At 43.4% G+C, this 24256-nt stretch overlaps 1 protein-coding gene across 3 annotated transcripts in view; it reads left to right on the plus strand.

Annotated features, from left to right (window-relative positions):
* Positions 1-24256, plus strand: part of shisa4 (shisa family member 4) — a 105880-nt gene that overhangs the window by 54160 nt on the left and 27464 nt on the right. For all 3 annotated transcript variants that reach the window (XM_080210113.1, XM_080210114.1, XM_080210116.1), the window contains exon 3: positions 808-941. In XM_080210113.1, coding sequence (XP_080066239.1) covers positions 808-941 — 134 coding nt within the window. The remainder of the gene's footprint in view (positions 1-807; positions 942-24256) is intronic.

Genomic DNA, 24256 nt, shown 5'->3' on the forward strand with positions numbered 1-24256 from the left:
GCGTATCCTGGGTCCATACTTGCTGGGAGTTTAGAAGAGTGGGAAGTAAAGTACAATTCTGACAATGTAAGTACTATGGAGCTTTTATCCTGGAGAATCTGGAAGCAGGTGATGGCATGTTGGCACAGTGGTTAGCACTACTGCCTCACAGCACCACATTCTCCCCGTGTCTGCATGGGTTTCCCCCGGGTGCTCCGGTTTCCTCCCACATTTCAAAGATGTGCGGGTTAGGTTGATTGGCCATGCTAAATTGACCCTAGAGTCAGGGGATTAGCAGGGTAAATATGTAGGGTTATGGGAATAGGGCCTGTGGGATTGTGGTTGGTGCAGACTTGATGGGCTAAATGGCCTCCTTCTGCACTGTAGGATTCTATGATTTTATTTTTCTTTGACAGAGTCACGATAAGGTACTTACACCTGAAATGAAACATTTCTTCACTCAATGTTGTCAATTTTAGTACTTCTCTATCCCAGAGGGCTGAGAATGCTTTGTGATTGTGATTTTTGGATTCTAGGTGAGTTAAGGGATATGGATGGGAATGTGATGTTAAGGTTGAAAAAACAGCTGTGATGTTATTAAACAGCAGAGCAACTTCATAGTCTGAATGACCCATTCTTGTTCTGGATTCTTCTGTTACTTCCTTCCCTGTGCAATTGGCTTTGGTTCTTGTGTTAGTTGACCCTCCAAACCCATTCCTTTAGCAAGAATATGCTCAGAAAATAACTTGTAAACAAGTATAATGTAACTGGTTGTGTGTATATTTATCAGGGCTTGACAGCGAAATTCCTGTTTCTCTTTTTAATTAGCTTTACCACTATTGCTGGAATCGTCTCTGCTGTCCTTCTACTTATTGTTATCATTGGGATTCTCGTTTGTTGTTTCTTATGTTCCTGCTGCTACCTGTATCGACGACGGCACCAGATGAGGCTACCCTTCTCAGGTCAGTAAGCAAACCAGAATGCTCCATCTGGAGGTCAGTTTACCATCCACACATACACAGTTCAGTTATCAGACCATAACGTATTACAATATTAAAAAAAATTAAAAGCAGACCAGTTGATTTAAAAAATGAACTAATTAAATAAAATAAAGATGGAGGACCAGGCTGCGTGATGTGGGAGCTGGTGAACCCCATTGTGGTTTCTAGTGAACACATCTGTACTGAATATTGGTTGCTCAAAGATTGTGGCTCAGAGTTGATGAGCTGGAGTCTGAGCTTCAGACACTGGACACATCAGGGAGAGGGAGAGGTACCTGAATGCTGTGCTTCTGAAGGCAGTCACACTCCTTAGCTTAACTACCTTGAATTCAGTCAGTAGTCAGGGACAGGAGACTATGACTGTGACCAAGGCAGGTAGAGGGATCGAAGAGATAGCGCTGCAGGAGTCACAGCTCTTGTCCCTGTCCAGCAGGTACAAGATTTTTGCTCCTTGTGTGAGTGAGAGAGGTGGTTGCAGGGAAGGGATGAGCAGACTGACCATTGCACGACCACGGAGCCTTTCAAGTGGGGGGGGAGAAGAAAAGACAAATGCAGTGGTTGGGGATATTACAGTCAAGGGAATAGACACGGTTCTCTGTAGTCACAGTTGAGAGTCTCAAAGGCTGTGTTGCCTGCCTGGTGCCATGGTTCGGAACATCTGCTGGAGAGGAACTTGAGGTGTGAGGGGAGGATCCATTGGTCATGGTCCATGTTGGTACCAACCGCATATAATAGAATGAGGAAGGAGATTCTGGGTAGGCAGTTTGAGGAATTAGGTACTAAGTTAAAGAACACAATTTCCAAAGTTATAGCCTGTGGATTATTACATGATCCACATGCAAATTGGCAATGGGTATGTAAAATTAGAGCGATGAATACGTGGCTCAAAGACTGGTGACTTTGACTGGTGTGGGAGAAATGGGTATCGGGTTGTAGAACATTGGCAACAGTACTGGGGAAAATGGGAGTTGTACTGCTGGGACAGCCTACATCTGAACCATGCTGGGTCAGTGTTCTTGTGGACCGTACAACTGGGGATGTAGCTTTAAACTAGAGTGGGGGGGGTGAGGGGTCAGTTAGTTGGAAGGTTAGGAAGGGAAAATTAAAGGTCGGAGTGCAGGTGAATGATTAATCTGAGTGTCAACAAAAAAACTACAGGTAGAGACAGATCATACAAACACTATATTACACCAAGGACTCATATGTAAGAGCCCTAACTAGGAGGAGGGAGGCTTCCATAAAAAAAATCAGGGGTATATGAGGAAGCAGTGGAACAGAATAGTGAGGGGGAACTTGACTACCATAATGTGACAGACCGGGGCAAGAAACGTAAACAAAAGTATGCAACACAGAGCAAATTCAGAGTTGTAAAATACTGTAAAAAATCAAAGCTAAATGTAATTTACCTGAATGCATGAAACATTTGAAATAAGACACATGAATTGATTACATAAATTGCAACATGAGTATGACGTATTAGCTATTGTAGAAAAGTGGTGACCAAGACAGGGCGCTCAACGTTCAGAGTATCCGTGTTCCAAAAGAAAGGGAAAGGAGGTGGGGTAGCATTGTTAATCAAGGAAGGTTTCAGAGCGGTGCTGAGTCGTGATATAAAGACAGTATATAGTGATGTAGAATTGGTTTGTGTTGAAATCATGAATATGTTAGGGACAGTTCAGAAACTCCAAGGTATATTATGAAGTTAGCCCAGACTCCAGCTATTTTTGATTTTGGCATGAGTGTGAGCATAAGATGATTCACTACAAGTATGATTCTATTGACCACTAGGAAGCTTTTATCAAAACAAATTTTATTTAACAACACAGTTAAAATATAACAAAATGAATTAGCCTGACGTTTACCAATTGAAAAACATGACAAGGTATAATACTTAACTGCTAGCTATTTCTATTAGTTTCAATTTAAGAATATCCCCATAGATGCAAACTCCTATTCAGAATCAGTTAGCAAGACACACAGGTTTACATGAATTCCCAGTCCTCCAGCCTTTTAAGCCCCTGGTCAGGGATATAACAGGCACTCGTCTTCTGACTCTCAGACAGCCACGTCCAGAGGAAAACCTGTCTTCACGCAGCAGAACTCCAGTGTGAGAGAGAGAGAAAACATCTCTTGCCTTTTGCAGATTTCTGGACAGAGATACTTGTATTCTAGCAGGTCTCCAGACTTCAATTTCCAGAAGAGAGAGAGAGAGAAAGAGAGCTACTGCTCTTTTCAAATTCAAACTGCAACTGTCTTTCTTTCTCCCTGCAAGCCAAGCTCTGCCCACTCATATGATTTTCTTGTCAACCAACCTAATCAAACCCTACTCTGAAACCCCGCGGAACCACTCTAAGAATAACGATAATGCATTAGCCCTGATTAAAACAAACACTCCAGTAATTAAAAGCAATTCACCTACATGCTCAGCGTGTGAGCTGCCAGCTCTTGACAATCAGTACCGTAATCAGAGTTGATATTTAGAATAATCCCTTCGGAACAAAAGTGACACAAGTACATTTCTTAAAGGCACAGTATCATAATAAATAGCAGGGGAAGGAAGACAAGGGTGGGAATGGTCTAAAGATGCCCACAGTGCAACCACTGAAGAAATCAGAGCGCAAATGGGGAAATATCAAGAGAATGTTTGCAGGGAGCTGCTGCAATTATCATGGGAGATTTTAATCTACACATTGATTGGACAAACCAAACCGGCAAAGGTAGCGTAGAAGAAGAATTTGTGGTGTGCACCAGGGATTGCTTTTTAGAGCAGTATGTTGTGGAACCTACCCAGGAATGGGCTACTTTAGATTTAATTTTGTGTAATGAAGAAAGATTACTAAGGGATCTTGTGGTTAAGGACCATAATATGATTGAATTCCAGGTACAGTTTGAGGGTAAACATCTTAGGCCCAGAACCAGTGTCTTCAACTTAAATAAAGACAATTATAATTGTATTAGGGAGGAGTTGTCAAAGGTAAACTGGGTAAACTAGCTAAGATACAGGTCAGTTGATGAACGTGCCAGATATTCACAATGCTGAGTCGGAGTTTATCCTAGTCAAAAAGAGGAATTCCACGGATTCCATGGTTAACACAGGAGGTCAAGGATAATGTTCAGTTGAAAAGCAGGAAATATAAAGTTGGGAAGGATAGTGGTAGAGATTGAGAAGTTTTTAGAATCCAGCAGCATAAGAAGACAGAAAATGAATTTTGAGAGAAAGCTTGCATGCAGCAATAAAGCAAAGCGTAAAGGTTTCTCCAGATCTATAAATAGGAAGTGGGCAGCTAAGTTTTCTATTGAAAAAGGCTGTTGAATTGATAATAGCAAACAAAGAAATGGCGGATATACTAAATAATATTTTTGCATCAGTCTTCACCATGGAAGACATTACAAATATCCCTAAGATATCAGATGAACTGATTTCAAATAACATGGTTGAATCATATTTTTGCATCAGTCTTCACCATGGAAGACATTACAAATATCCCTAAGATATCAGATGAACTGATTTCAAATAACATGGTTGAACTTACAAAAATCTCAGCCTCAAGGGTTAGAGTATCAGAGCAACTCAGGTGGCTAAAGGTGGAGTTGATGAACTGCATGCTAGGGTTTTAATGCAAGTGGCTGAAATTTTTTGTAACTCACTAAATTCTGGGAGGGCACTAGAAGGTTGGAAAACATCAAATGTGATTTCCTTGTTCAGAAAGGGAGAAGGGCAGAAGATAGGAAACTATGGGCCAGTAAGTTTAATATCTATTATTGGCAAGACACTGGAGTTAATAATCACAGAGAAGATAGCTAATCATTTAGGAAAGCTGTATATAAAACTGTATGCAATATTCCAGGTGAGACCTCACCAATACCTTGTACAATTACAACAAAACTTCCCTGTTTGAATTTACAGTCAGATAAATGGAAACATCTGATTGAGAAACTGATAAAAACACAAGCCTGGAGTGCAATTCAACAGGTCAAGGATGATTACAATTAAAAGAGTAATGTATTTATTTAATGTTGGAGCTTGAAGGTAGAAAACCTAAACCATTGATGACCCATCTTTGAGATTTGGTAAGGACAGGATCATAAAACCATAGAATCCCTACAGTGCAAAAGAGGTCATTCAACTTATCGATTTTTCATCACCTGTCCAACAGAGTATGTCACCCAGGCCCTCTCCCCCACCCAATCTCTGTAATCGTGTACATTTAACATGGCCACTCCACCTAATCTACACATCTTTGGACTTTGGGAGGAAACCAGAGCACCCATAGGAAACACACCAGATGTGGGGAGAATGTGCAAACTTAGAACATAGAACATAGAAAAACTACAGCACAAACAGGCCCTTCGGCCCACAAGTTGTGCCGAACATCTCTACCTACTAGGCTTACCTATAACCCTCAATCCTACTAAGTCCCATGAACTCATCCAGAAGTCTCCTAAAAGACCTTAGCGAATCCGCCTCCGCCACCACCGCTGACAGCCAATTCCATTCACCCACCACCCCCTGAGTGAAAAACTTACCCCTGACATCTCCTCTGTACCTACTCCCCAGCACCCTAAACCTGTGTCCTCTTGTGGCAGCCATTTCAGCCCTGGGAAAAAGCCTCAGAGAATCCACCTGATCAATACCTCTCAACATCTTATAGACTTCTATCAGGCCACCTCTCATCCTTCATCTCTCTAAGGAAAAAAGATCGAGCTCTCTCAACCTATCCTAATCAGGCATGCCACTCAATCCAGGTATCATCCTTGTAAATCTCCTCTGTACCCTTTCAATGGCTAGCACATCCTTCCTGTAATGAGGGGCGACCAAACTGAGCACAGTACTCCAAGTGGGGTCTGACCAGAGTCTTATGTAGCTGCAGCATTTTCTCCCGACTCCTAAACTCAGTTCCTCGATTGATGAAGGCCAGTACACCATACACTTCTTAACCACATCCTCTACCTGTGAAGCCGATTTGAGAGTCCTATGAATCTGGACCCCAAGATCCTTCTGATCTTGCACACTGCTAAGAGTCTTATCCTTAATGTTATATTCCTTCATCCCATTTGACCTTCCAAAATGAACCACCACACACTTATCCAGGTTGAAGTCCATCTGCCACTTCTCCCACTTCTCTTGCATCCTATCTATGTCTTGCTGCAACTTCTGACATCCCTCCACACTATCCACAACACCTCCAACCTTTGTGTCATCGGCGAGCTTACCAACCCATCCCTCCACTTCCTCATCCAGGTCATTTATAAAAATCACAAACAACAAGGGTCCCAGAATACTGGGATACTCCGCTGGTGACCGACCTCCATGCAGAAAAAGACACATCTACAACCGCTCTTTGCCTTCTGCGGGCAAGCTAGTTCTGGATCCCAAAAGCAATGTCCCCTTGGATCTCATGCCCCCTCACTTTTTCAATAAGCCTTGCATGGGGGACCTTAACGAATGCCTTGCTGAAGTCCATATATACCACATCTACCGCTCCCCCTTCATCCGTGTTTAGTCACATCTTCAGAAAACACAACCAGGCTCGTAAGGCACGATATGCCTTTGACAAAGCCGTGCTGACTATTTTTGATCATACGATACTTCTCCAAATGTTCATAAATCCTGTCTCTCAGGATCTTCTCCATCAACTTACCAGCCACTGAGTTTATACTCACTGGTTGATAATTTCCTAGGCTATCTCTAGTCCCCTTCTTGAATAGAGGAACCTCATCCGCAATCCTCCAATCCTCCGGAACCTCTCCTGTCTCCATTGATGACGCAAAGATCGTCACCAGAGGTTCTGCAATCTCTTCCCTCGCCTCCCACAGTAACCTGGGGTACATCCCATCCGGACCTGGCGACTTATCTAACTTGATGCTTTTCAAAAGCTCCAACACATCCTCTTTCATAATGTCCACATACTCAAACTTTTCAGTCCGCCGCAAGCCTGCATTACAACCACCAAGATCTTTTTCTGCCATGAATACTGAAGTTGAGCACCTCTGCTATTTCTACCATTCTGTACAAACTTTCCCACCGTCACATTTTATAGGTCCTATTCCTTCACATCTCATCCTTTTGCTCTTCACATACTTGTAGAAAGCCTTAGGGTTTTCCTTAATCTTACCTGCTAAGGCCTTCTCATGACCCCTTCTGGCTCTCCTAATTTCCTTCTTCAGTTCCTTCCTACAAGTCGTATACTCTTCTAGATCCTTAACGTTACCTAGCTCCCTGAACCTTTTGTACACTTTTCTTTTTGACTAGATTCATTACATCTTTTCGTGCACCACGGTTCTTGTAACCTGCCAAAATTTCCCTGTCTCATCGGAATGTTGTCGTGCAGAACTCCAGACAAACGTTCCTTGGAAATCTGCCACGTTACTTCTGTACATTTCCCCGAGAAAACCTCCTTCCAGTTTATGCCTCTAATTTCCTGCCTGATGGCTCCATAATTCCCCTTGCTCCAGATAAACACTTTCCTAGCTTGCCTGATCCTACCTCTCTCCAATGCTAGCGTAAAGGAGATAGAGTTATGATCACTATCCCCAAAATGCTCTCCCACTGAGAAACCTGACACCTGTCCAGGTTCGTTACCCAATACCAAATCAAGTACAGCCTCTCCTCTTGTAGGCTTATCCACACATTGTATCAAGAAGCCCTCCTGAACACACCTAACAAACTCCTCCCCATCCAAACCCCTTACCCTAGGAGGTCCCAATTGATATTTGGGAAATTAAAATCTCCCATCACGACAACTCTGTTATTTTTACATCTCTCCAGGATCTGTTACCCTATCTGCTCCTCAACATCCCTGTTATTGTTGGGTGGCCTATAGAAAACATCCAGTAAAGTTATTGACTCCTTCCTGTTCCAAACTTCCACCCACAGAGACTCTGTAGACAATTCCTCCACGACGTCCATCTTCTCTACAGCCATGACACTATCCCTGAATCAACAGTGCCACTCCCCCACCTCTTTTGCCTCCCTCCCTGTCCCTCCTGAAACATCTGAAACCCGGCACTTGAAGTATCCATTCCTGATCCTGAGTCACCCAAGTCTCTGTAATGGCCACCACACCACGTTTCCAAGCAGCGATCCATGCTCTCAGCTCATCTACTTTGTTCATAACACTGCTAGCGTTAAAATAGATACATCTCAAACCTTCAGCCTGAGCATTCCCCATTACCTGCCTATCCTTCAGAAGGCGGCTAAGAGGGGATCTTATAGAAACATATAAGATGATTAGAGGTTTAGATAGGGTGGATGGTGATAGCCTGTTTCCTCGGATGGAGAAATCTAGCACGAGGGGGCATGGCTTTAAATTAAGGGGGGGTAGTTATAGGACGGATGTCAGGGGCAGGTTCTTTACCCAGAGGGTGGTGAGGGACTGGAATGCCCTGCCTGCTGCAGTTGTAAATGCGCCTAGTTTGGGGGCGTTTAAGAGATTGGTGGATAGGTTTATGGACGAAAAAGGAGTGGTTTAGATTAGTGGGTCAATGTTTTTTTTTTAAAATAAGACTGGTCGGCGCAACATTGTGGGCCGAAGGGCCTGTTCCGCGCTGTAATGTTCTATGTTCTATGTTCTATGTTCCTCCCTCTTACACTGTCGACAATCTCTCTATCTTTGCAATCTAACCTCCTCTCTCCCTGTCACTTCATTTCGATTCCCTCCCCCAACCATTCTAGTTTAAAGTCTCCCCAGAAGCTTTAGCAAACCTTCACACAGGCAGTCACTCTAAGTTCTGAATTGAACCTGAGTCCCTGGCGCTGTGAGTCCGCAGTGCTAACCACTGTACACCATGTCATTCAGGAAATCTACAATTAATTTTATAAGGGATTTAAATTATTCATATAGTTCCCAGATCAAAGAAGCTAAAAGCACCATTGTAAATAAGAGGGTTTCTTAATGGAACCACCAAGTCTGGAGAGAGGGCAATCAGAGATATAAATTGTTCTTGTGGGTCACAGAATCAAGAGTTATTTTGAAGATGCATTTGATTGACATTTCTTCTTGGAACACCCTGAGTATGCTTCATTGCTATGGAGCTAGGCTATAGAAGGGAGGTACCCTTTTGTGCTCTGTTTCTGACAGAAAAGCAGCAGTCAGTTTGGGTGAGCATAGAGCAGAGGAACAGAGAGAAAGTCTTCTGTGGAAGCGCAAGCTTTACAAGAGCTGTAAAGGAATATAGAGGGCCAAGGCACTGCAACCACAAGGCAAACTAAGTGATCATCTGGAGCAACACAACTTAGGAGACATTTTTTTCCAAAGGTGCTAACAAATCACGAAGTTGCCAAAAAGTCTTTCCTGTTCTAAACATCTGTCAGTTAAAACAAACTGTTTCTGAAACTGACTGTAGGATGTGATTGGTGGAACAGCAAGCGTAGAAGGCATGGCTCTTCCAATAATGGATTCCGTCTCTCCGCTTTTGCTGCTGTTCCTCTAATCAAAGATTCTGGACCCTATTTTATAATTTTGATTCTAAATGCTGGACGGACTGTTTCATATCTGACTTTTAGACCTGTTCTTAGGTGCCCCCTTCTGGGCTGGCTAATACGTCACCCCCCCAACGTTACTGACCCCCTTATCCCCCCAGTGCCCCCCACCATTCAGACCGATTGTGCCTCCAACCCCCACCCCTCCCCCCAACCGATCTCAAGCAGAGAGCCGTCGGACTCTAGGCATCTTCCTCCTCACTAACTGGAGCACCCAAATTGGACTTTTATGGAGCATGTCTGTTTCGTGCTGATTCTGGATGGGCAAACACAGTGGTAAAGGGGGAAGTGCTGGTAAAGTTGGGTGTGCAGCCCATTAAGTCAATTTAGATCCATGTAAATTGTGAGTAGCAATTGCACTACTCACCTCACACCCGACTTTACCAAGTTTTCATGCCCAAAAAAGGGTACAATGCAATGGTAAAATTGAACTCTCTGTATCTAGAGGAACAATAAAAATGGCAGATGGTGAGTTTATAATTGGAGGAGCTAGAATAGCAACCATAGGAGAGACAGAATCTGTGTCTCCTGCTTCTTGCTGCTGCTCCAGTCACATCTGTGGCTAGTCCCAGAAGACTTTCAGCTTATCCTCTCCTCTGACAGGTTGATGGTGATGGCTGAAGCGAGAACTTTGCTGTCCTTTGACAAATTTTGGCAAATTTATTGGATTTCTATGAGGATGTGACTAGTGCGGTAGACAGAGGGGAACCGGTGGATGTGGTGTTTTTAGATTTCCAAAAGGCATTTGATAAGGTGCCTCATAAAAGGTTGCTACAGAAGGTTAGAATGCATGGAGTTGGGGGTAAGGTGTTAGCGTGGATAGAGGATTGGCTGTCTAATAGGAAGCAGAGAGTTGGTTTCAATGGGTGCTATTCGGATTGGCAGTTGGTGACTAGTGGAGTGCTGCAGGGATTGGTGCTGGGGCCTCAGCTATTTACCATTTATATAGATGATCTGGAGGAGGGGGCTAAGTGTAGACTGACGAAATTTGCTGATGACACGAAGGTGAGTGGAAAAGCAAATTGCATGGAGGGTGTGGAAAGTCTGCAGAGGGATCTGGATAGGCTAAGCGAGTGGGTGAGGACCTGGCAGTTGGAGTATAATGTTAGCAAGTGTGAGGTTATCCACTTTGGCATAAATAATAGTCAGATGGATTATTATTTAAAAGGCAAAAAGCTGCAGCATGCTACGGTGCAGAGGGACCTGGGGGTCCTTGTGGACGAGTTGCAAAAACCCAGTCTGCAGGTGCAGCAGGTGATCAAGAAGGCGAATGGAATGTTGGCCTTTATAGCAAGGGAGATAGAATATAAAAGCAGGGAGGTCTTGCTGCAACTGTACAGGGTACTGGTGAGGCCGTAGCTGGAGTGCTGTGTGCAGTTTTGTTCGCCACACTTGCAGAAGGATATATTGGCCTTGGAGGGAGTGCAGGTTCACTAGGCCGATACTGGAGATTAGGGGGTTGGACTGTGAAGAGAGACTAAATAGACTGGGTCTGTACTCGTTGGAGTTTAAAAGGATGAGGGGGGATCTTATAGAGACGTATAAGATAATGAGGGGGATGGATAGGGTAGAGATAGAGAGATTCTTCCAGCTTAGAAAGGATAGCAGGACTAGAGGGCACAGCCTCAAGATAAGGGGGAGGGGGCAGTTTAGATCAGAGTTGAGGAGGAACTTTTTCACTCAAAGGGTGGTGAATCCCTGGAATTCTCTGCCCGTTGAAGTGGTGGAAGCTACCTCGCTAAAAATATTTAAGTCACAGGTAGATAGGTTTTTGATAGACAAGGGAATTAAGGGTTAAGGGGAGAAAGCGGGAAAGTGGAACTGATCCACCTCAGATCAGTCATGATCTTATTGAATGGCGGGGCAGGCTCGAAGGGCTAGATGGCCTACTCCTGCTCCTATTTCTTATGTTCTTATGTCCTGCTTTCATTCTCCTGCTGCTGGGAACCTTACTCCTGTGTACAACAATCTCACAGTAGGCAGCCATGGGAAAGTACTCATCCTGGTGTAGAGGGCCACAAGGTACCTTTGCTGGAGTGGGCTGGGCCATCTTGTTCTCCAGATAGACTAGGCACTTAGTCACCTGCATTCAACCTCCTTTTGAATCATCACTTTGAACCATCAGTTATTCAATGGGTATTAATGACTTTGGTCATTATTCTCATTAATACTTAGGTTGCAGCCTCCTCTTCGTTCTCTTAACTTTGGTCAGGTAATTAGTTCAAGAGAGTAAAGCATTATTCACATAAGTTTTAAACTGTTTTTACAGTTTGCTAATACCACCAACCGAGAGAATCTGCATGTTGGGTGTTGGCAGGACTACCACAACATTAAAGTAACTTTGAGATTGTAATCTTTTAACATATTCCACTTAGTTTCAAGTAAAGTTTAATAGCTTATTTCATTAGTATTTCTTGTTCATTGCATTGCCAGCCTGTGTGGCAATGACCAACCTTCTAAATATCACAGACAGGAGAGGGGTCAATTTAAAATGCCCTGTTTTCCCTCACGACCCATCCAGTAACAGAAAGGTGTTTTTTTATTCTGATTTCCTCCTTTATAAATGGTGGTATATTTGCCCCAACCTTTAGTCACAGTCGAGATGTGAAAGGTAAAAATATACATTTATTCATCAGCCGGATATTATATAAAGTCATTTTCTTTCTGTGCTGTTAAAAATGGAGAATGGCTGAGCTAACAAGTGGTTCAGCCAGTCACCTGATGTCTTGCAGCAGTTTCCAAGTAACAGTGGTTACTGGGATGAGTGTTTATTCCAGCTAATTCTGAAAAAAGGAAAACCTTTGCAATTGCAACGATTGCAGTCTCCCATAATGGTGCTAATAGCCAAAGCGTCAACAGTTCTAACACCATGGTTTTGAGAAACCCAACACCAGTGTTTGCAAAAATTAAAGGACTGACAATTCCAATTAAATACCAGTGGCTCAGTGGTTAGCACTGCTGCCCCACAGCACCAGAGAGCTGGGTTCAATTCTGGCCTTGGGTTCACTCTGTACATTCTCCCTGTATCTGTGTGGGTTTCCTCCAAGTGCTCTGGTTTCCTTCGTGTAAAAGAACTTTTCTGAGGTGTCCCACTAGGGTGTCTCAGTTGATCTCACTCAACCAATACGTAGACTTATGAAAGTCAAATGTAATTAAAGAATCAAAAAGAATTTTATTTGCTAGTGCATGCATCAGGATAGAGAAAATGGTCAGTTGGGGTCGACTATCCTCTCTGCCTTAACATTATAAACATAGAATTGATATACTGTCCTGAACACTTCAATATCCCACCCAGTCTGTTTCTCAAACTGGAGGGTCCAGTTACAATATTACGCATTATTACCAATTATTGCCAATAATGTTTAACCTGTATACAGGATTAGGAGATTATTAGCTCATTGCACCTGAGGTTCCTACCCCATTACCCAGGAAACCTAAGCCATGTACATCCAGTATACCTAAGACCACAGCTAACATCTATGAATTTTAATTAGTGAAAAGAGCCATTCTTTGCTTGAATCCAGCTTCTCTTATCAGCTTGAGCGGCTGCACCAGCCTCACTACCCAGGAGTGAATATACTCCTGTTCATTGCAGAACTCTAAACTTGCTCCAGACTATCCCCAAGCAGATAAGAACGAATTGCTCACTATGCTCCATTGTATTATAAGAGTTTGGTCTGTCTACCACTGTGCTATGTTTCCCATCATGCTGAGCAAATAGATCGTTGTTTGACCAAGGTTCACAAACACATTAAGAATACAGTTTAATTTCATAATACTTGGTTAAATTGTGCTTATACAGCTTATAATGCCTTTGTACATATTGTTCCAGGCACATTGTGAACCTTTACTATATATAGGGCACTTTATCGTTACCTTAAACTAATCTACTTATTATAGTGAAACTAAAATGAAAGGCTTTTATAATCAATTTATCCTTTTGCACTTCCACACTTCAAAGATGTGCAGGTTAATTGGATTAGCCATGCTAAATGTGTGGGGTTATGGGGATGGGGGTGGAGAGGACCTGTGTAAGATACTCTGTCAGACAGTTGGTGCAGACTCGATAGATTGGATGGCCTGCTTCTGCACTGTAGGGTGTTATGTATGCACCCATTCACTTATGGTGCCTGTAGAATCACAAGGCATGTTTGGTAACTTGAACTCAGGGAGCTTTTTATGCAGATCTCAGACTGCATCAACTGGCCCCACACTGGGAAGAGCTAAAACCCCAGGGGTCACCTGACCCACATTCTCAAAGAAGCAGTACACACCCCAAAACCCAACATATATAAATATATTGCTGTTATATATGTAGTTTGGGGTGTTTAAGAGAGTGGGTCAGGTTGGAAAACCGTTTTGCACCCAAGCCAATAATGACTGTGGAACACTTTCCTTTTCATAAACAGGTACAGCAGGAAGGTGAGTCCATCGCTCAATTTGTGGCCTTCTTAAAAAGATTGGCAGAGCACTGTGGGTATGGAGGTTTTCTCCAGGATGCTTTGCGGGGCCATTTACTTTGTGGCCTCCATCATGAAGCCATAACAGAGGCTATTAACAAAAAAATGCTGGATTTCAAGGTACCTTTTGAAATAGCTACTGCAATGGAGTTGGCCGCCAACAACGCAACACAGTTGGGGATTGATGGCCAAGTCATAAAATAGCAGAAGCTCAGCAGAGTGTGGTGCACAATGTGGCAGTCTGGCCACAAAGAGTCAATATGTTGGACCCGTGAAATTCAGTGCCACAAATGTAAGCGAGTGGGTCACATTACCCAAAACTGCTGGGCACAACACAAAGAGAAGGCGTGCCAAAAAGAGACAAACCAGAAGACAAGGCATAATGTACATAAAGCCAGCTAGGAACGAGACATGTGGTGAAATTTTTCTGTCCCACCCGTCATGGCAATTATAGCGGCGGGTGGGGGTGTGGCAGAATCATGCAAAGGTCCGTTGACCTTGCATGGTATTTTCTGGTCTTGGGGCAAATCCTGTCCACTGAGTCAGCCGAATCTGTAGAGGAAGCAGAGGAGTCAAAATTAACTGAATTTCAGTTAAACATCCTATCAGTACGGGGAGATGCCAATCATTTCTGGGTCCTTCCCAAGATAGCAGAGAAGGCAATTATGATGGCGGTGGATACAGCTGCAGCGGTGTCATTGATTCCCAATTCAGTGTGAAAGGAAGCTCTATGTACATACATGGAACAAGTGGTGCCACTGAAGGGCTATACACTGATGAAAGTACGCTAAGAGATCAGAGTTACCACTATATATATTTAAAGGAGACTACCCTGCTTTATTTGGATGCTCTTGATTACAAAACTTGAAGTTAAATTGGGACATAGTTAATAGACTGGTGGACTCAAAAACAAGCCTACAAGATGTTCTGGACAAGTGTAAGCAAGTGTTCACAGAGACTCTAGGAGAAATGAAAGGAGTCAGAAATAAAATATGGCTGAAGCTGGAGGCCTGTCCAAAGAGTCTGAAATCTGGCCTAAAGTTGAGGTGGAACTGGAATGGCTGGTGAACCTTAGAGCATTGGATCCAGTAACCACTAGGGAATGGGCCATTCGCAATTGTTCCACTCTTAAAAACAGGCAGCATGCTGAGGATCTGTGGTGGCTTCAAGGTCACAGTCAACCCAGCTGTGTGTGTGTGGATCAGTACCCACTCCCCATCGTTGAGGACTGTTCAGAGTGCTGCAAAGAGGAAAGAAATTTTTGAAGATGGACCTGTCCCTGGCTTGCTTACAGATGAGTGTTGCAAAGGAGTCTCAGCCGCCGCTGATGATAGTTACACACCAGGGACTTTTCCATTACAAATGACTTTCTTTTGGCATCATGTTGGCACCTGTTCTATTCCAGAGGACCATAGATCAACACTAAGTGGTTTACCAGGGTTTTAGTGTTATTTGGACAATATCTAATTTAGGGACTTCACCAAAAAAGGAGCATTTGAAGAATTTAAAAGAAATCTTCAGACTGTTGCAGGACTACAGCCTGCAAGTAAAAAGGAAGAAATGTGAGCTCTTTAGAGACTTCATCAAATATTTGGGCCAAGTAATTGATGGTGAAGGCCTACCCAAGATGCCCAAGAAGATGGAGGCCATTGTGAAGGCCCCTAGACCAGAGAACGTATCTCAATTGTAATCGTTATTGGGGTTAGCGAAGTACTATGACTGGCTTAAGCCAGATGTGACAACCGTGTTAAAACCCCTACACAGGTTGCTTGGAAAAATGGACCCAGGGGTATGAGGAGGCTTACCAGGGCATGAATTGAGCCTTAAGGAGATCAGAAGTGCTAACCCATTTCGACCCAAAGTTGCCACTACAATTAGTCTGTGATGCCTCACCTTATGGGGTTGGCCCAGTATTGTTGCATCTTTTGTCAAATGGAGAGGAAAGACTCACTGCCTCAACTTTGAGGTCTTTGACAAAGGCGGAGGAAAATTATGTCCAATTTGAAAAAGAAGGATTGAGCATTATGTTTAATGTGGAGATGTTCTCATATTCCCTTTACGCAGGCATTTTATGCTGCTGAGACCACAGGCTAGTCACTAATCACCATTCTTGAACTGTATACGGAGATACTATCAACGGCGGAGGCACACCTATAGAGATGGACACTGGCTCTAACAGCCGACTCTTATGAGATAAAATATCGACAGAGAAGCATGGCAACACGGATGCTCTATCAAGGCCACTTCTGCAGGGGAGAAAGATGTTCCCGATTGGAACCAAAACATCATGTAAGAAGATAAGGTACCAGTGTCTGTGATGCAGGTGCAAAACGCTACCCAGACCAGCCAATTTTAAGCCAAGTAGTGAGAGGGAGGTGCATAGAAACCAGCCAGATTTACGTATCTGGAGGTGGGAGTTGCCTGTATCAGGCAGATGTCTGTTTTGGGGGATGAGAATTGTCAATAGGAAAGGTGCTGGATCAAGTATAGCAAAGACACCTTGGTATATCATTGGTTAAGGGCTCAACAAAATCCTGGGCTCTGGCATCCTTCTGAGTGCTCATTCCTGGGATGTCCCTGCCTTCACCTATTATGGAACTCAGCTGCGAGGTGCTCATCAGTAAGTGACCCAGACACCTGTTTACTAGTTAATCTCACTGAGGTGAGTAGCTGGAGGAGGGTGCGGACAGCAGAAGTGATGCCTTTTACATACTGGTATAGTAACAGGCTCCTTTAAAGGGAGAGGTTTTGGAGGGTCATATGAGCTGTTGGCCAGTCAAGTTGAAGTGCATGGAGCTGAGCATGGGTCTCCCAGATAGTTGCATCATTCTCACTCTCTGTAAATAGTTAGGCCTGTTAATAAATAGTTCTCTACTTACTCCACTTGGTGGCCATCTCTTTTTCCAAGTTGTTAATTTGGTGACAAGGAATCTACTGAGTACTTTGCCTTTTCCACGGAGGACAACAGAGCAGACTTCATGTACAAGTCATTGGAAGCACACCTATTCAGCAGTCATTGATTGCTCATAATGCCTCTGTTCAGGAAGCTTGCGCCATGCTACCCTAATTCAGAGAGAGGATTGGGTTCAATATGTTGAAGCTATGCTTCTTCAAAGTAGATGAAATGGGGGAGGGGAGAAGCAGAGAGTAATTCTGTTAACAGCCTGCAATGCCAAACCTATACATTGATAAGGAGCTTGACTTCTCCAGATGCCCCAGTGCTAAAACCTTTGAGGAACTCATTGAAATAGTAAAAGAGCATTATCATCCAAAGCCCTCAGTGACAATGCAGAGATATACATTTAATTCAGTGGCAAAAACTCCTGGGAAAGACATGACAGGATAGAAGGTTTGAGGTGTGTTTGCTTTAATGCAAGGAGTATGACAGGTAAGATGGATGAACTTAAAGCTTGGATTACTACATGCAATTATGATGTTGTGGCAGTTATGGAAACTTGGGTAAAAGAAGGGCAGGACTGGTAGCTCAGCATTCCAGGATTTAGATGCTTCAGGCCAGATAGAGAGGGTGACAAAAGAGGTGTGGTGTTGCTTTACTGATTAGGCAGAATGCTATACAGCTATACAGAGGGAGGACCCCTTAGTGGGATCGTGCAATGAAGCCATATGTATAGAAACCAGGATCAGGAGCACACTGTTGGGATTGTGCTACAGACCTACATCATGAAGTGGAGGAACTGATATGTCAGCAGATTGTGGGAAGATATAAAAACAACAGGGTTGTTGTGATGAGCAATTTTAACTTCCCCAATATTGACTAGGCTTCCTTTAGTGCCAGGAACTAAAGGAAGCGTTTTGGACAGGGCGGAGTTTGTTCAGTATGTCCAAGAGTACTTCTTGAGTCCAACTCAGGAAGGGGCTATTTTGGATCTGGTTTTGGGAAATGACCCCAGACAGTTGACTGATGTCTCAATGGGGGATCATTTTGGGAACAGTGATCACAAGTCTATAAGTTTCAAGATTCTTGTAGAAAAGGATAGAAGTAGTCCCAGAGTGAAAGTACTAAACTGTGAGAAGGCTAACTATGACAGTATTAGGCAGGAGCTAGGGAATGTAGAACTGGGGATGGCTGTTTGAGGATAACCAACATCCGATATGTCGGAGTCTTTTAAAAGTCAGTTGTTAACAATTTAGGACAAGTATGTCCCTGTAAAAATGAAGGCTAAAGATAGCAAGATTCGGGAGGCATGAATGTCAAGAGAGATTGTGAGCTTAGTGAAAAGAAGAAGGAGACATACATAAATTTCAGGAAATTGAAAAAGGACAAAACTCTTGAGGAATACAAAGATGACAGGAAAGAGCTTAAACAGGGATTTAGGAGGGCAAAAAGGGGCCATGAAATAGAATCATAGACATTTATAGACGTTTACAGCGTGAAAACAGGCCCTTTGGCCCAACTTGTCCATACTGCCCTTTTTTTAAACCCCTAAGGTAGTCCTAGTTGCCCACATTTGGCCCATATCGCTCTGTACCCATCTTACCCATGCAGTGTTCTTGGCAGACAGGTTTAAGAAGAATCCCAAGGCTTTTTATGGGTATATAAAGAGGAGGAGGGTGGCTAAGGAAAGGGTGGTGCACTCAAGGACAGGGGAGGGAATTTATGTATGGAACCAGATGAGGTGGGTGAGGTCCTTAATGATACTTTGCATCAGTATTCACAAAGAAGGTTGTGGTGGGTGATGAGTGTAGAAAGGAGGATGTTGACATTCTAGGTCATGTTGAGATAAAAAGGGAAGAGGTATTCGAGGTTTTGAAAAGCATTAAGGTGGACAAATCCCCAGGGCCAGATAGGGTCTATCCCAGAAAACTGAGAGAAGCGTGGGAAGAAATTGTTGAGGCCTTGGTTAAAATCTTTGGACCCACTTTAGCCATGGGCAAGGTGTCAGAGGATTGGAGAGTAGCTAACATTGTTCCTCTGTTTAAGAAGGACAGAAGAGACAAACTGGGAAATTACAGGCCTGTGAACCTTACATCAGTGGTGGAGAAATTATTGGAAAAGATTCTTAGGGACAGAATGTACCTAAATCTGGAAGAGAATAGACTTATTAGCGATAGGCAGCATGGTTTTGTGAAGGGAAGGTCGTGTCTCACAAACTTGATTTGAGTTGAGAAAGTGACAAAAAAAAATTGACCAGGGTGGGGCAGTGGATGTTGTATACATGGACTTTAGTAAAGCCTTCGATAAGATTCCTCACGGCAGGCTGATACAGACAGTGAAGTCACATGGGGTTCATGTTGAGCTGGTAAGACGGATACAAAACTGGCTTGGATATAGAAAGCAGAGAGTAGTAGTGGAAGGGTGCTTTTCTAGCTGGAGGTATGTGACAAGTGGTATTCCGCAAGGATCAGTACTAAAGTCCCTGTTGTTTGTAATATGTATAAATATTTTGGAGGAAAATGTAGGTGATCTGATTTGTAAATTCGCAGATGATACAAAAATTGGTCAATTAGTAGATAGTGAGGAGGATTGTCAGAGAATACAGCAAGATGTAAATTGGCTGGAGACCTGGGCTGAAAGGTAGCCAATGGAATTAATCCAGACAAATGTGAGGTGATGCAATTTGGAAGGTCTGCTACAGAAGGAAAATATATAGTAAATGATAGAGCCCTCAGGAATATTAACATCCAGAGGGACCTAGGCCTGCAGATCCACGGTTCCCTGAAGATGGCAACTCAGGTGGACAAGGTGGTCAAGAAGGCATGTGGCATACTGGCCTTCATCGGTCAAGGCATTGAGTAAAGGTATTGGAAAGTCATGTTGCAGCTGTATAAAACTTTGGTTTGGCTGCATTTGGAGTATTGTGTACAATTCTGGTCACCATACTACTGGAAGAATGTTGATGTATTGGAAAGGGTGCAGAAGAGATTTACCAGGCTGTTACCTGGAAGACATGAACTATGAAGAAAGATTGAACAAACTTGGATTGTTTTCACTGGAGTGTTGGAGGATGAGGGGGACCTGATAGAGGTTTGCAAGATTATGACGGGTTTGGATAAAGTGGGAGTATTTTTCCCAGAGTTGAAGGGTCAACTACTTAGGGACATAGGTTGAAAGTGAGAGGTGGAAAGTTTAAAAGAGATGTGAGGGACAGGTGTGCCTCAGGGATCTGTTTTGGGGCCACTGCTGTTTGTAATTTTTATTAATGATCTGGATGAGGGTATAGTTGGGTGGATTAGTAAATTTGCTGATGACACCAAAGTCGGAGGTGTGGTAGATAGTGAGGAAGGGTGTCATAGTTTGCAGGAAGACTTAGACAGGTTGCAGAGCTGGGCTGAGAGGTGGCGGATGGAGTTTAATGCGGAGAAGTGTGAGGTAATTCACTTTGGTAGGAATAACAGATGTGTCGAGTATAGGGCTAACGGGAGGATTTTGAATAGTGTGGATGAGCAGAGGGATCTAGGTGTATGTGTACATAGATCCCTGAAAGTTGGGAATCAAGTAGATAAGGTTGTTAAGAAGGCATATGGTGTCTTGGCGTTTATTGGTAGGGGGATTGAATTTAGGAGTCGCAGCGTTATGTTGCAACTGTACACAACTCTGGTGCGGCCGCACTTGGAGTACTGTGTGCAGTTCTGGTCCCCACATTACAGGAAGGATGTGGAGGCTTTGGAGAGGGTGCAGAGGAGGTTTACCAGGATGTTGCCTGGTATGGAGGGGAGGTCCTATGAGGAGAGGCTGAGGGATTTGGGGTTGTTTTCGCTGGAAAGAAGGCGGCTAAGAGGGGATCTTATTGAGACATATAAGATGATTAGAGGTTTAGATAGGGTGGATAGTGATAGCCTTTTTCCTCTGATGGAGAAATCTAGCACGAGGGGGCATGGCTTTAAATTAAGGGGTGGTAGTTATAGGACGGATGTCAGGGGTAGGTTCTTTACCCAGAGGGTGGTGAGGGATTGGAATGCCCTGCGTGCTGCAGTTGTAAATGTGCCTAGTTTGGGGGCATTTAAGAGATCTGTGGATAGGTTTATGGATGAAAAGGGATTGGTTTAGGTTAGTGGGTCATTGTTTTGTAACTGGTCGGCGCAACATCGTGGGCCGAAGGGCCTGTTCTGCGCTGTAATGTTCTATGTTCTATGTTCTACATAGAGGGTGGTGAATGTCTGGAACACGTTGCTGGAAGAGGTGGTAGAAGCAGATTCTATAACAGCATTCAAGAGGCATCTGGATAGACACACGAATAGGCAGGGAATAGAGGGATATGGACCAGGTAGAGACAAGAAAATATTAGATTCAAGTCGGCACAGACTTGATGGGCCAAAGGGCCCGTTCCTGCACTGTACTGTTCTTTGTTCAATAACTGCTTTCATGGTGAGGTTGAGGTAAATGGCTGAACATTGTGAATTAGGGTCTGTCCTTAATGAGATGTTGAGAAACCGGCTAGTCTGCCATTCAGAAGAAATTGCTGGCTGAAACTGAAATAACTCTAGAGAAGGCATAAGAAATTACCCTTGCTATGGAAAGTGCAGAAAAAGGCATGATGGAACCTCAAAGCATGCAAGCTGATGATGTCCACCAAGTTTACTAATCACAGTAGCGCCAAGGATGTGAGTGCATAATTTAACAAATAAAGAAGTACAGAATCAAAAAGAGTGCGGAGGTTTAGGAGATTCAGTTTATAAACCAGGAAATACTATCAGTGTGGGGGAGCCCATCCCCAGGAGAATGTTAGGATAAGGGAAGTTGTGTGTTACGCCTGTGGCAGATAAGAAGCAAGTGCATGGCTAAACAATACCCACCCAGTGCCAGAGAATAAAAAATCAGGCTCCAGTTCACAGCATAGAGAATAAATCTGAAGAAAATTCAGATGGATACAAGCTGCATGGATACAGGCTCCTATCATAATCGTACTGATGGTTAACTATCGTTTGCTTACAATAGAAGTTGATACAGGAACTTCTGCCTCAGTAGTGAGGGAACTAACTTATCAATACTTAAAGAGAGGGGTCCAACCTCTGCAATTAAAAACCACAGCAGCCGTGCTGGTGATACTTACAAGGGCGGCACAGTAGCACAGTGGTTAGCACTGCTGCTTCACAGCTCCAGGGACCTGGGTTCGATTCCTGATCACTGTCTGTGTGGAGTCTGCACATTCTCCTTGTGTGTGCGTGGGTTTCCTCCGGGTGCTCTGGTTTCCTCCTATGGTCCAAAGATGTGCGGGTTAGGTTGATTGGCCATGCTAAAATTGCCCCTTAGTGTCCTGGGATGTGTAGGTTAGAGGGATTAGTGGATAAATGTATAGGGATATGGGGAAAGGGTCTGGGTGGGATTGTGGTCGGTGCAGACTCGATGGGCTGAAGGGCTTGTTTCTGCACTGTAGGGTGCTATGGTTCTTTAAGGGGAAGCGATATTGATTTTGCAACAATATCAGTGCCTGTCAGTGACAGGTAGTGGAATGCTCAACTGCCTTTAATTGTGGTTAGGAGTCAACGGCCAACTTTCTGGGACAAAATCATTCTGAGTGCCTTGATGGAAATTGAGTGTGTTTGTGAGCGGAGCTTGGAAATAATTAGTGATAGCACAGGAAAGAAGCAATTTGGCAGTACATTCCAGACCCTAACCACTCGCTAGCTGAAATGGTTTTCTTCATGCCATCGTTGTTTCTTTTGCCAGTTGCATTAAATCTCTACTTTTGCATTCTCAATACTTCTGCCAGTGGGAACAGATTCTCTATCTGCTCTGTCCAGATGCCTCATGATCTTGACCATCTCTATCAAATCTCTTCTCAGTCTTCTCTTCAAAGAGGACAGTCCCAACTCCTTCAATCTACTTTCGTAACTTCCAGAAAGTTCCTCATTCCTGGAACCATTTGCGTGAAACTTTTCTGGATTTTCTATCAAGTCTTTACATCCTTCCTAAAGTGCAGTACCTAGAACTGGATATATTCTTGTTGATACCAAAGCAGTGCTTAATCCAGGTTTAACGTAACCTCCTAGCTCTTGTACTCTATGCCTCAAGAAGACTGGGAAATTGTACACTTTATCGATTGCATTCTCAATCTATTGAGCAATGAGTCATGCACACCATATATACACCAAAGTTCCTCTACTCCAGCACCCCTTTTAGAATTGTACCCTTTATTTTGAATTGTCTATTCATATTCTTTCTACCAAAATGAATCATTTCACACTTCTGTATATTTAATTTCACCTGCCACTTGACTACCCATTGCATTAAGCTGTGGAATCTGTTTGAAGTTTTCCATTATCCTCCTCACAGTTTACAATGCCATCAAAGTTTCAGATCATTCACAAATTTGGAAATTGTGTCTTCCACAACAAGGTCCAGGTCATTAATATATATCTTATTGGGAGGTGTAAGCTTTATTAATTATAAAATAATTAATTAGCAGTTGTTAGTTAATGCATATTGAAGATGGCAAGGCAAGTGATGTGCTGTGATTGTAAGATGTCAGGGCTTCTGGATAACAGTGTGATCCAGGGCAAACACATCTGCAATAAGTGTTTGTGGCTGCTGGTTTTGTGAAAGGCAAATCATGTTTGACCAACTTATTGGAGTTGTTTGAGGAAGTAGCATGCCCTGTGGATGATGGAGAACTAGTGAATGTACTGTACCTAGATTTTAAGAAAGCATTTGATAAAATTTCACATCAAAGGTTATTGCGGAAAGTGAAAAGAGGAAACATTGGCATGGATAGAAGATTGCATGACTAACAGGAAGCTGAGGAGGCATAAATGGGTCTTTTCCAGGTTGACAGGTTGGAAACATTTCAGAGAAGGTTTAACAGACCACTACTTGGAGTGGATGGATTGTCTTGTGAGGAAAGATTAGACAGGCTAGACTTGTACCTACTGGAGTTTAGAAGAGTAAAAGGTGACTTGATTGAAATATTTAAGGGTGGCATGGTGGCACAGTGGTTAGCAATGCTGCCTCACAGTGCCAGGGACCCCGGTTCGATCCCAGCTTGGGTCACTGTCTGTGTTCTCCCCATGCGTGTGTGGGATTCCTCCAGGTGCTCCCACACTCCAAAGATGTGCGGGTTAGGTAGATAGGCCATTCTAAAATTGATCCTAGTGTCAGGGGGATTAGCAGGGTTAATGTGTGGAATTACAGGAATAGACCTTGGGTGGAATTGCGGTTGGTGCAGACTCGATGAGCCGAATGGCCTCTTTCGTATAATAGGGATTCTATGATGTTATGATCTTGGTGGGGTTTTGACAGGGCTTTGTGAAGAAAATGTTTGTCTTGTGGATGAATCTTCAACTAGGGACCACTGTTTAAAAATAAGGGGTCTCTTATTTAAAACAGAGATGAGGAGAAATGTTTTCTCTCAGAGGGTCATGGGAGGGTGAAAGGT

Source organism: Carcharhinus amblyrhynchos, chromosome 22, assembly GCF_965287045.1.
Source record: "Carcharhinus amblyrhynchos chromosome 22, sCarAmb.v2.hapA, whole genome shotgun sequence".
NCBI lineage: Eukaryota > Metazoa > Chordata > Chondrichthyes > Carcharhiniformes > Carcharhinidae > Carcharhinus > Carcharhinus amblyrhynchos.